This window comes from Acipenser ruthenus, chromosome 12, assembly GCF_902713425.1.
Source record: "Acipenser ruthenus chromosome 12, fAciRut3.2 maternal haplotype, whole genome shotgun sequence".
Taxonomy (NCBI): Eukaryota; Metazoa; Chordata; class Actinopteri; order Acipenseriformes; family Acipenseridae; genus Acipenser; species Acipenser ruthenus.
The window spans coordinates 16917797-16930367 of record NC_081200.1 but is presented as its reverse complement, the minus strand read 5'-3'; the positions used below and the strand labels follow the sequence as shown (position 1 = coordinate 16930367).

General features: G+C 38.5%; 2 protein-coding genes across 5 annotated transcripts in view; one reads left to right on the top strand and one right to left on the bottom strand.

The window, feature by feature from the left end:
• Nucleotides 1-95: 95 nt before the first annotated feature.
• Nucleotides 96-8850, bottom strand: LOC117417158 (thymidylate kinase-like). Of its 4 annotated transcripts, none has more exons than XM_059034615.1 (6): nucleotides 8832-8850; nucleotides 8440-8570; nucleotides 4164-4272; nucleotides 3429-3519; nucleotides 3030-3227; nucleotides 96-2669 (listed from the first exon to the last, which is right to left on the bottom strand). In XM_059034615.1, the coding sequence occupies exons 2-6, from the start codon at nucleotides 8567-8569 to the stop codon at nucleotides 2559-2561; spliced, it is 639 nt and encodes a 212-aa protein (XP_058890598.1). In that variant the 5' UTR covers nucleotide 8570; nucleotides 8832-8850; the 3' UTR covers nucleotides 96-2558. The 4 variants fall into 4 exon arrangements, with proteins under 4 accessions (XP_058890598.1, XP_033884946.1, XP_033884948.1 ...); XM_034029055.3 differs by lacking the exon at nucleotides 8832-8850 and adding an exon at nucleotides 8695-8831; XM_034029057.3 differs by lacking the exon at nucleotides 8832-8850 and adding an exon at nucleotides 8737-8811.
• A 1358-nt stretch (nucleotides 8851-10208) lies between these two features.
• aire (autoimmune regulator) overlaps nucleotides 10209-12571 on the top strand; it is an 18105-nt gene continuing 15742 nt past the window's right edge. Inside the window, exons 1-2 of the mRNA XM_059034214.1 lie at nucleotides 10209-10226; nucleotides 12107-12238. Coding sequence (XP_058890197.1) covers nucleotides 10209-10226; nucleotides 12107-12238 — 150 coding nt within the window. The remainder of the gene's footprint in view (nucleotides 10227-12106; nucleotides 12239-12571) is intronic.

Below are 12571 nucleotides of genomic sequence, written 5' to 3'. Positions count from 1 at the left end.
CTGAAAGCATTAGTTAATAGGGGAAGCAATTGTTTGGTTACTGACAGGAATTAAGCCAGTAAAGGGGTGAAGACATTCAAAAATGACCCAGGAAGTGCAAGACTAAAAGCCTGGTTGGAAACAGATTTATTTAACCTACTGTAGTACCAGATACACATTTGCTCAAATGTGTTTCTTTCAAAACCACACTTTTGAGACCTTTATAATTAATTGATATGCAAGGCAGTGAAACTTTAAGAAACTATTTTGTTAGCTACAATTGCTTTACATAACACAGTATGAGCAAGCCACCTAGCAGTAACCCACACTATATCAATTCTCTTAGAATATCCAGCAACAGGATGGGGCATTCATTCATTCATTCACTGCTGTGTTTATAAATATGTTGGCAGCCCTGTACAGATCATTCCCTCGTTACAGTAAAATGTCTTGGTAATAAATGTATAGCACTTGTAGGACATCTTGCTTTTTAAAATCTTCTACCTTCTGAAGAATTTAGAAATACCAAAAGAAACTAAAAATCACTCTTTTGTCTTTTTCAATGACTTCATTGAAGACACAATGCTGTTTTCATGGATACCAATATACAGTATTAATGAACAATAAATGACCTGTCCCCAGTTGTTTGTCTTTCCTAGAAAATAAACGTTTTGAGTTACGACTTAGTGAATCAGCTCACTCATTAATACACATCTGAAATAGAAAACATTTTAGAAGGCAATAACTGGAGATAGACTTAGGACAGATGGAAGGAGACACTTCTTCGCACAGAGAATAGTGAGGGTATGGAATGGGTTAGTCATGTTGTTGAGGCAGAATCACTTGGTTCCTTTAAGACCCAACTTGACAAAGTTCTGCGATCATTCAGCTACTAGGAACTGGATGAGCTTAGAGGGGCCAAATGGCCTCCTCTCATTTGTAAGTTTTGTTCTCATGTTCTTAAAAGTATCTATGTCTTCTCAAAACACAGTTTACATTTATTATTACATTTCTAAGATTTCTCTTTGCCCGAAGACAGTAACCATTTTTATAGATTTTCACATTTCCAAGTTCATCAGTTACATCTGTCATATTTTTAGAAAAAGTGTTTACATTTTTTTTGAAAAACTTCCATTCATTGTCATGACTGTTCAACAGCAATCTTGCATAACGTTTTCCATAACTAACACAGATGGCTGTTCAACCCATTTTACTGTTCCTACATACAACTAAAGGAATCACTTTCAAAATACTGTACAAGTAAAAGCATCATAGTGTGTTCAAGTTTCAGACCACTATCTGGTTTAGAATAACGTGAATTCCAACATACTTACGATCAAATAACAGTATCTGATTTACATGTTTAAGCATACACTTATAACAGTTTCATGTTCTTTCCTAAACTGGTAAGTTGTAACAGTAAGTTTTCATATTATTTCTGTGTCCAAGCTGAAGAGATGAGCTATAAGAAAAGTAACCTTTACAGATCAATAAAAAGTACAACAAAAATTTCAGGGAGGTTAGGACTGTTGGACATTTTAAAAGGGACCTCACAGTAAAACAGTGGCAAGTATTGGTTGGGTTGCCACAAATTATCCTGAAAAAGAGACTGCAATAGGGTTATAATAAAATTAAACCTGCGTTTAGAAGGTAAAAAAAAAAAAAACCCAGTGGTAACATAAAAAAGCATGACGACAGCAACATGGAATGTACCAACCTAAAAGATACCACAGTGATTACCTTCTGTTTGTGCGTCTGAACACATACTAAACATCTTATACTTACCAGTAATTGTTTTCTAGGTGTCTTCCCAACCCCTCCCCCCATCCACTCTGATGAGGATCATTTCTTATATTCCACTCAGTCACCCCCCCACCCATTGCCCTCTACCCAGAATGAGCCAAAGTTTGCAGTTACGATCCTGGAAACACCACATTCTATCTGAACAGTGAATCAGATAAAGGTTATATTAGTCATCTAAAACAGACCAATATCCAGTAATCTTTTTTTTATTGATACTGGTACAGCTAATCTAAACAGGTCATCTGGGAAAAAAATTATTGGCTGTCAGTGCAAGCCCCCTACAAACCTGTTTAAGCAACCATGCCCTCTCTCCCACCTGGTTTGACAAAGGGATTTCCATGCACTTTATTGATCTCTGCAGCAGCTGTATTTAGATTCACTACTCTTGAGATCAGCTAAGACCTCAGGAGCTGTAAAATGACCTATTAGTTAGTATGCCGAAAGTAATCGAAATGTAAATGTAAACTGTAAATGCAGTGAGGCGGTGTGGTCCAGTGGTTAAAGAAAAGGGCTTGTAACCAGGAGGGTCCCGGTTCAAATCCCACCTCAGCCACTGACTCATTGTGACCCTGATCAAGTCACTAAACCTCCTTGTGCTCTGTCTTTAGGGTGAGATGTTGTAAGTGTCTCTGCAGTTGATGCATAGTTCACACACCCTAGTCTCTCTATGTCACCTTGGATAAAGGCGTTTGCTAAATAAACAAATAATAGTATTTGTAATGCATGTGCCTGGAACACCGAGGTAAATTATTTCCAGGTCTGGGATTGGCTTAGCCTTATTTCCACAGCTCTCCGATAGGCTGGCATGCGGCAGTGTCCATGGCGGCTTTGCTGCGAGACTTGATCTCCTTGTGCAAATCTTCTACGCTCCTGCACGCGTCAATCACCTGCCAATAGACATCACAATACAACTGTTGCCACACTTACTGGTTTTGGTCAATTACAAAACTTCGTCATGAGAGGGGGGGGAAAGCTCTGCCCTTAGTATACCCAACTGAAAAATTCTACCCTGCACAGAGAGGTGCATTGGGTTTTATTTTTATAAAAACGATGCAATATACCAAGCAGTGTTGTGTGGTGTGCTGCCATTACGGATGGTAATCCCCTGTCAGTGAGGTGAGGTTCTATAACCACTCCTGCTGAAGAGCCTGTCTCTCTTATGCAGTGGCCAGCCTCTTCGCTATAATAGAATCTCAACTATGCCCTTTAGTCTTTGCCCCTCCAGATGTGTATGAGGCTCCTCTCACCTCCCAGTTGACGCTGCGGTCCCTCATAAGCTGCTGGAAGCGCGCCTGCACCGCCTTCTGGAAGTCGGTGTTCTCGTAGCGCTCAACGCCAAACTGCCCACGCCGCGCCGCCTCCGTGGGGCTGAGCTGCAGGAAGAGAACCAGATCTGGCTTCGGGAGACCCACATCCGGGAACTTACACCAGTCCACACTCATCCCCTTTAGAACAGAGACACTGATCACACCACATGGAACTCTCTAGGAACTTACACCAGTCCAGACTGGAACCCCTTCACAACAGAGACACAGACCAGACCACACAGAACTCTTCTGTAGCACAGTAGTTCTCAATTACAGTATGTAATATCTGTACAGGGTGGCAGCCCCCTGTGTGTACCCAGCACTCCACGATACACTTACCGGCTTGGCACTTGTGAAAGCCACCCCTGAAAATGCGTATCTGTCCACTATGAGATGCACTCCCTGCTCCAGTTTTTCTTTAATCAGAGGTCTAGAGAGAGAAGCACATGGTGTCCAGGTCAGAGACATTTACAGTACTTTTATTATGAACTGCTGTCCACATAATTCTTCATTTTCATGACTCAAGACAAGGCCTAGTGCATTACCAGTGTTACAATTCCCCAAGATATGAACAGGAAGAAATACAGGGCTAAGGTCAAACTGAACTTGGTCGGTCAATTATTGTAAAACTCCCCATTACCTAAAAGGTGGAGTAAATATAAAACCTTATACTTTTTTTCTAACTACATATATTAAATAACATTACAGTATTTTTGCCTAAACAGGGTTGATTTAAACTATACAAAATAAATCTTTATTTTACCAAAACACTTTACCACAAATGTAATGCTGTGTCGTTTCCAGATCATGGGCATTGTACTCTAGCCACAGTTTTCATTCTCATAGCTCAAATTCCTTGCTTCCATCTAATAAATTACATGGGGGATTCCACTAGCACTTGTATTCTCATTATTAGGTGGAACGCAAATGACAGTTTCTTACCTATGGCTCCAAACTATAGCAGAATAAAGGAGTAGCACTGTATATGTGTTTATTTTACTACAAAACAAAAATGCTGCACGGTTTTGGGATTGCCTTTGAAGAAGCAAAGACAGGCAGACAGGGGGCTCTTACACTTGCTCCCAGCGGTTTGCAGAGAAGAGAAGGTGGATGGTGTGGTCTTCCAGGTCGCTCTTTTTCTCCAAGTAGGAGTTTATCAGCTGCCCAATTTCCGTGGTCCTGTCTGAACAAACAGTGCAAGGAGTTACTGTCATCATGACCCTGGAAATTCAGCACCATTCTGTGAAAGCTGTGGGACTGGAACACTGCCTCTGAAGGACATCACTTGAAACCAACTCTTCCTACTGCGTAGAACTTAAGGAAGAACTCCTATGTATCTAAAAACACAAGTTGTTATATATGCTTAAATATAAAGACGTTAACAATGTCTCAACTTAAAAACATGTGATTTTGTTATAGATATTACTATTTAGGAAACTTCAATTGATAGGATCAAATGGGCTTATAACCTACTTGTATGAAAAATATATTGTGGGGAACCGCGATTCCCGCAGGCAGGGGTTTCTCACAGGCATACAGTGTAGTGTGCACCGGGGTAGGGGTCAGGGCTGGTAGGTGGCGCAATCTAAAAATGAACACATAAGCCCATTATCTGCGCCTGCAGGGGAGTCTGCTCTTGTGTACAGCGGTATCGGCGCTCTGCTTCAAAGCTGGAGGTCCAAGGTTCGTGTCCCACCTCCGCCTGTGAGAAACCCCTGCCTGCGGGAACCGCGGTTCTCTACAATATATTTAAAAAAAATGTAGCCTATCAATACACCTTTAAATTGACATGTCTTTACGTGAATATGGATACTAACTATGAAGTGGTTAATAAATAAATAAATAAATATACCAAGCAAGCCTGCAATAATTTGTTATTTGTTTAACATATTACACATTGCAGAAAACGGGAAATTATGGTTTTGCAACATCTACTGCAAGTTTTTGAAATATTTACTCCAGCATTACTAGTTTTTCCGAAAGTTAGCAATCAATCAATGCACCGTCCAGCGTAAAAATAAATAAAATAAAACTTATGCAAGGCGAGTAACTTGATTTCTAAACATGACCGCAGCCTTCTCATTTCCAGCCGGCTAAATTGCCGTCTAAAATAGTTATTTCAAAAAGAAAAAGAAAGCTAGTTTTTATCGTGCTCGTATGTTCCAGTGAATAGTATTCAAAATGTTTACTGTCTTCCAGTAAAATAGCGGCAATTTCCACAATTCATTACGCATGTAAATTGAGTAAAACATTCCTTCTCCGAGGGAATTTCGTTTCCGGAGTTATGTTTCCATGGACACCGTGAACCGCGATGGACCAATCAGTTTCGAGCTTACAAGCGATGTTGGTGATGAGTTATGAAATTGTGTAACTTTAAAAAAAAAAAAAAAAAAAACAACCTACGTATTCTGTGTAAGTTCGTCTTTTTTAATCGAAGTGCACGAAATACAGCGAGTATATGTTATAGCACTGTAAAATGTCTTATGCATGGACTTAGAAGATCGATCAGAAACCAAGCATATATAATGAATTCAGGAAACAATATTCGCATTGCGCAATTAACTTATTTTATTTTGCTGTGCTTTGTTTTGCTGAGTCTTTATTAAAATGATAAATATCACTACATGAGCTACAAGATGTACCGGTCAGATCTTTTGCTGCATAATCAGTTGCTGTAAAACTGTGGTCAAGTAATATTATTGACAGTTTACACACAAAATGCAGAAGGATGATGGGAAATGTACTAGTTCTGAGAGGTCCATGAGGTTACATGTGAAGCCATCTTCAGGCAGGGAATGCAATTAAAAAATTTAGTGGTCAAAATGTAAAAAAAAAAAAAAAAAAAAAAAAAAAAAAAAAAAAAAAAAAACAACACACACACCTTATGTAAACGGTTGTAGCAACACATGGGAACATGTAACACAATAAAATAAAAAGGTCCTTATGTACCCTTTAAGATGACTAAAGACAAAGGTTTCGTTATTTTTAGGAGACTATCTAAATTCCCTTTTTAAGAAGGTCAAGTCAAATGGAATGCATTTTTCAAACGTATATACAGTATGAATCACTTCTTCATCCTCTCCTGTTGATGTGACACTTTCCAAGTCTTCCCAAAACACAGCCATATTTTCTTTGTATATTAGGCAAGGGCAACAGTGGGGGAGGGAGGGAGGGTATTTTTGCACTAAATGTAATGCTATAAAAAGTGCTTTTTTTTTTTAACCCGGGAAAGGGAATTGACGTTTGGGTATAGAGGCGCTGATGTGGCACTACTGCGCATCAAACAAAGAAAAACGAAGCAAAGCGCTGGTGTGTCCAGGCCTTTAGGGTACTAAAAGTCACGGTGCAAACATAGACACACAGTATACAAACGTAGGCATTCATGAATGGGTTAACACTGTGTTTGTTTTCACTTTGAAACGTTTTACTCCTACGCATTCACCAGCTGTATAGTTGGCTCATCGATGAGTGCCTCTCGTGGCAACACATTCTGGCAAAATTGAGCTACAACAGTATTACATTGAAAGTCTTGTATACAAATCTACATTAATAACTTTTACCCTTGTCCAGGGTATTACATAAACGTTCATGTGATTTCTACATTAAGTAGTCGTACTTTAATTTAATACAAATTCAAGCTAGTAAGCCGTGTACTGCAGTGTTTTATATCAGACTGCAAGCACCAGCCAAAATGGGAAGCTGCTCCAGATTTTCTATAGTAGCTCATGCTAATCTCCTAAAGAAGTGGCATGGTTGGTTTGTGCTAAACTGTATTAATAAAATGAATAACAAATTTCCAAAACCGTTTGTGTATGTAGTTTGTACACCAAAGTGTTTTTCTGTTTCAACGTTACTCTTTTCCATGTGAAGTAGTTTCCATTTCATATACTATAACTTTTATGTACTGGACTTTTACTTTCAGGCTACGTTGTTCAGTGAATGCCAATACATTATTTATTGTTATTTGTATTTAATTTAAATCAAGCAACAGTTAACAGAATTAAAAAATATATTAAAAACTAAAGAAATAATACAACTTACTGTAGAAATTGCATGAATGTTTACAAAAAATGCAACAGAAACGAACTGCTGAAAAGTGTAAAATCAACAGCGGTCAAACTTTTTAAATGTATTATTTATTTATGCACTTGCGCGTTCTCGGACTCGGTAGTTAACGAGAAACGGCGACATGGGAAAAGTATGTACACTCAGAATCTTGGAAAACTAAAAATAAATGTAAGGACTGGCTAGTTCCATTAATATTTTTACAAACTTAAAATGTGTGTTTTTTTGTGTAACATGCAAAAGAAAAAATGGAACGCATGAAAAAATAGAAAACAAAATACAGCTTATGGCTTACCTTTTCTGTAATCAAATTTACTACCAGTTAATACTGCTTCTTACTTATGTCTATTTATTTATAAGTTGCTTCACATATTTCTCTTCTGTCTCACTTGGTATTATGGTATCTATATAATGTGACAATGTTTGTTTTTGTGCCTGAAATATAATTTCTCTGTTTCATTGGTGTCTGGTTCTGTCTTTCTTTCATCACTTTTTTCTGTGTGTAATTATTGCAAAACCAAACGTTTGCTTAAATATGTGGACTTAATTTGAAATGTACTGTGTGCTAAGACAAATTCGTGGTTGTAAAATTCTAATGTAAATAAATTATTTTGTAATTACTTTTCAGACATATAAGTAATTTTTACTTGCTCTTTAAATCTCGACACCTAAAGTCATACAAAAATGAAAGTTATACACTTGTTTGAATTTTGGGTCCCTAGTAAGGCATATATTTAGACACAGGATATGCAGTTTTAGACCCCTGCAAAACCCTGAAATGAGTTTTCGTTGGGGGGTGTTGCACCATACCCCCCTGCCTTCTACTTAGGACTTCTAGCCTCCTAAAATGAAAATGAAATGACTGAACCAGTTTTTGAAATGCGCACTGCACGCAAGGCGTCTGTCTCGACTAAACTCACAGACAACAATATATATGCGCCAGAACAGAAAAGTGGACACGTTGAAAAAAAAAAAAAAAAGTAGATGTCGCTATATAGAGTCTGTTGGTGTAACATCAACTGTATGCCCGGTTACAAATATAGCAGTATTCGCTTACCTGTGCATAATAAAGTGAGTGGTGGTTACTTTGGATCTCATGCAAGACAAAGGAAGTTTCAATAAATACATAAATACGGTATTCCCATGTCCATGCAAAAAAGGCGTTTTAAATGCATAAATTCAAGACAAGGCGAGTTTCTTTACTGTGCAAAAGCAAACAAGACAACCACAATGAGGCCCGACTTAAAGTTTTGTTGGTATAAGAAGCATCTGAATTGACACCCACCCGGGAACCTGAGCATCTCAGCCCGCTGTCCGCTCTGCTGCAGTGCCTGCACAAGCTTCTTGCATTGTGTGGTTTTCCCTGCACGATCCACGCCTTCCAGAACTATCAACGCTCCTCTCCGGCACGCCATTCTGCGGGAAAATAAATGTTAAAACTGGAGGGACTCGGAGCTAACTGCACACGAGTACAAATGTCTGTCCATCCGGGGCAGCTCCCGCACTTTTTTTTTTTTTTTTTTTGTGAAAGCAAACACACCACAGAATCAGCCACGAACAAGCGAGGACTGGGGGGCGTTACCAGTAATGAGAGGCATGTTTTTGCACAGCAGTTCTTCAGCGCTTTAACTTTACACAGAAGAATGTCTTAAGTACAGCGAATCCTTTACTACGTACGTATTACGTTATCCTGTACTACGGTGGCCCAGAAGTGCAAAACACGTCAAGCAATTAAAACATGACATGCAAACATATAGTGTAGCCGTCAAAAAGTACTGCATACCCCTAGCTATTTGTGGTCTTATACTGCCATCTACTGGAGTAATAAAGTTATGTATTAGCTGGTAAGGGGAAGCGGAAGCTGTGTGTTGTTTTTGGCCGCGCAGAGAAAAATAAAAAAAGGGTTTTTCAGCCATTGCTGATTTCATCTCGTAAGCCTGTCTCCCTTGGTTTTTGTTTTATTCCGTGAGTAAGTTAGGTAATTCGACTCGAACGGTACAATAGCGACATGCAAACAGTGTAAAACACAAATAATTAAAAAGTTAGCGACATGCAAACAAAGCAGATATCATTATGTCGATAAGCATTTTATTCGCTGATTCCTGAGTACCGGGATACAGCAGCAGAACTCTAAATGTCTAAATGTATCTTGGTCCTCATTTTCTTTAAAACTCGTTTTATTGTTCCTGGTCTGCGATAATAATTATTTATGATAAAAAAAAAAAAAGTTCATTCATAAAGTTTATGGATTAATTTGGAATTACAAATTAATTAACATTAACACGATTGTTTAGGTATATGGTAACTTTTTGTAATTGCTGGCTATCACAGGACGACTGAAGCTGACGCACTGGTTAATGTGTGTTTTTAAATATATTTTTTGAATGATAAACGAAGACAATGCATTCGAGCTACTTCAATATATTTATACAACACATTCTTTTGTCTTGACCTTTTGACATGAACAATACTCTTCAACAAGTTTAATACATTTATTTCCTGCTGTTCCCCACAGAAATATACAGCATGATTACAAAACAGGAAACTACTTCCCCAATATGCCAGCAAACATCCCCATGACATATATCAACAGTATTACAGAATCAAAAATACAAATTAGCAATTCAATGTTTAATCACAATTTGATAAGCGATTTTCAAAGATATATGCAAAAATGTAAGTGTGGCATAGAGAGGTGGACAGACAGATACCTCCATATATCCCAGAATGTGATACTCTCAATAACATATGCTAAATAATGTTATTACCAAGTTATATTACATTTGGATAAGCGGTTCTTTGGTTATATGCAAACATGTGGTGTGACATACAGACACCACCATATATCCAGGGAATCACATATTCTTAATAACTTATGCTAAATAATGTTAACTCCAAGTTCTGTGACAATTGGGATATTTGTCTCTCTAGCTATATGCAATAATGTGTTAAGTGTGACAAACATACATATGGACGTATGACCGCCTCCACGATGTCCCTTGGGGATTTCATCCCCAGACACTCAGACCAGCACATCACATTGTTCTGTGGAAGATGACACCAGGGGGCGAGGTACAGAATACATTGTTCAAAACTGGTGGAGCAGTGTGATCAAACCGCTGGAGGAATTGTGTACTTTCCAGACAAGCTGCACTAATGAGCTCTGGTGCGCCACTCAGCTGGGGTATAGTGTCACACTAATATATCCCGTGCTCCCTTCAGATCCTTCCAAGCCACTTGTTACTGTAGAGACTTGCACAAGGTAATTGAAGAACAATGAGAATATTTTGGAGTCAAATTAGACACCGATACTAAAAGAAACAAGCAGTCCCATCAGCCATATAACCCTAAACCTGGTGCTTACGCACTGACTTTTCACCTAGAGCAGGCGGTGCTCTTGACAGATAGCAGCTTCATGTCTCCTGTATCTTTACTTATATCAAAGTGGTACAGTTTTACTTCAGGGACTGAAATACGTTTGAGTCTGGACCCCCAGAAATCAAAGGTCTCTAAAATGACCCTTCTGAAAGTTTTACCACTGTAAATGTGCATGGCAATTTTGCAGTTTTCCTATATACTATGCATTTGCCATAGTTTACTATTTTGTTAATTGAAATACTTGTCAAACCAAACCAAAATAAATATTGCTGATCATAACGCTAAGTCAACTGTACTTAAGGTGCATCTAGGTTTGACCACTCTTAGCATCAGATAGACTTTTTACCATCACCATCATAGCCAAGCTGGAAGAGAACAGAAAACAATGGGTAAGTCAGCTGAGGCAGGTGTAAACCCCTGATAAAGCACAATACAATAACAGAGACAGTAATTGGTTTCTGTGGCTACTGTAACAAGATCAGTCTTTCCTTATTACCAGAATAACAGAAGTTTAGGAGGCACTAGCCAATCAGATTGACTGAGTAAATTCTCTCTTCTCATATATAGACACAGATAAAAGAGCCAGAGCTGCAGACTGCTGGGTGCATTGTCGTCTAGTTTGATGTCATCAGAACTGAAGGTTAGTTTATCTGAGTGTAACAGTTGCTTTTTGCATGGGGGTGGGGGGGGGGGGGGGGGGGGGGGGGGGGGGGGGTAAGCTTTATTTATTAACTAATTTAAAATTGCCGAAAAAGCTTTTTTTTATTTGATGAACTGATTAGAATGTTAAAATTCAGCAGTTGTACACAGTTATGAATTCTATAAAATGGAAAGAATAGGAGCAATTTCATTGGCTGCAAGTGTTCCAACCCGTGCAGATATGTCACCATAGCAACACAGCTTGGAACTTTTAGAACCATTCCATGAATCACTTTGATAAGGGTGGGGTACGGTTGGGTCACAATTTTTAAGTGCAGTAACACACTCCAGGGTATTCAAATGATGTCTAAAATGCACATGTCTAGGCTGTTTATAAGATAAATCATTTTATATTAATTACCTAATATATATATATATATATATATATATATATGCTGTATATATTTTCTTTTATCATAGTCACTCTGACTCTAGTTAATTATGCCGGATTTGGTTTTTAAACAAATATTTATAAGATATTCAGCTTCATTCATGTCTGCTGAGTGTTACCACAGTCTTCTACCAAAATGCTACGCTTCCCACCCTGATATCTGGGAAGCATTGTGTGCTATACAGCCTATTGCTTGTTCAGTACTTCTGACTTTGTTTTAGCCTTGATGTGCTTACATCATTGATCAAATTAAAACAGAAAAGGATAAAAATCTGCAAAGAAAAAGAAAAAGGAAAAGAAAGGGAAAAGTTACCTTTTCATTGTGCTTCCTCATAAAAAATAATAAAAAATGTTGTTGGCTTTAAATTCTTATTGATTTGTTGTGACCTAGTTGTGAAGTGTCATGGAATGATCCCCCTCCCCCCCCCCCCCCCCCCCCCCCCCTCTCTCTCCCTCCCCGTTAAGGTGATGTGCACCATGGGAGCGGCCGGGAGAGCCTGACCTGCGCACCCTGCTCAGAATGTCACGCACCGAGATCGCCATGGCAATTGATGACCCGTTCCCACTGCTCTACAGCCTCACTGACCATGACGTCATCACAGACCAGCTCTTCAAGGTACTGGCGCACTTGTACTGAATTCAATGTTAGGTCAACAGGGGCAAATCTATGTGTACACACCCTTATGGAACACACATATATTTGTAATATATGGTAGAAAGTATGATCCTATTTTTCATATATAGAAATTGGCCCCTTTTTTATATATTTCAGTATTTTTACAGACTACTGAAAATATATGGAAATTATATGGTGCAAATATATGGAAAATATAAGGATCATACTTTTTCCTACCATATATTAAAAATATATGTTTTTTCCATAAGGGGCAGTAATAAAACCCAGCCACCAGTAGAAATAAAAAGGCCTATATTTTCCACTTGAAGAGCT

Excerpts from the sequence above, each read along its gene's own strand:
- LOC117417158 (XM_059034615.1), bottom strand. The coding sequence starts at position 8,569 with ATGGCGTGCCGGAGAGGAGCGTTGATAGTTCTGGAAGGCGTGGATCGT. Across the intron at positions 3,520-4,163 it reads GCAAACCGCTGGGAGCAAGT|ACCTCTGATTAAAGAAAAAC; the intron begins GTAAGAGCCCCC and ends TTCTCTCTCTAG. Across the intron at positions 3,228-3,428 it reads CTTTCACAAGTGCCAAGCCG|GGGATGAGTGTGGACTGGTG; the intron begins GTAAGTGTATCG and ends TCTGTTCTAAAG.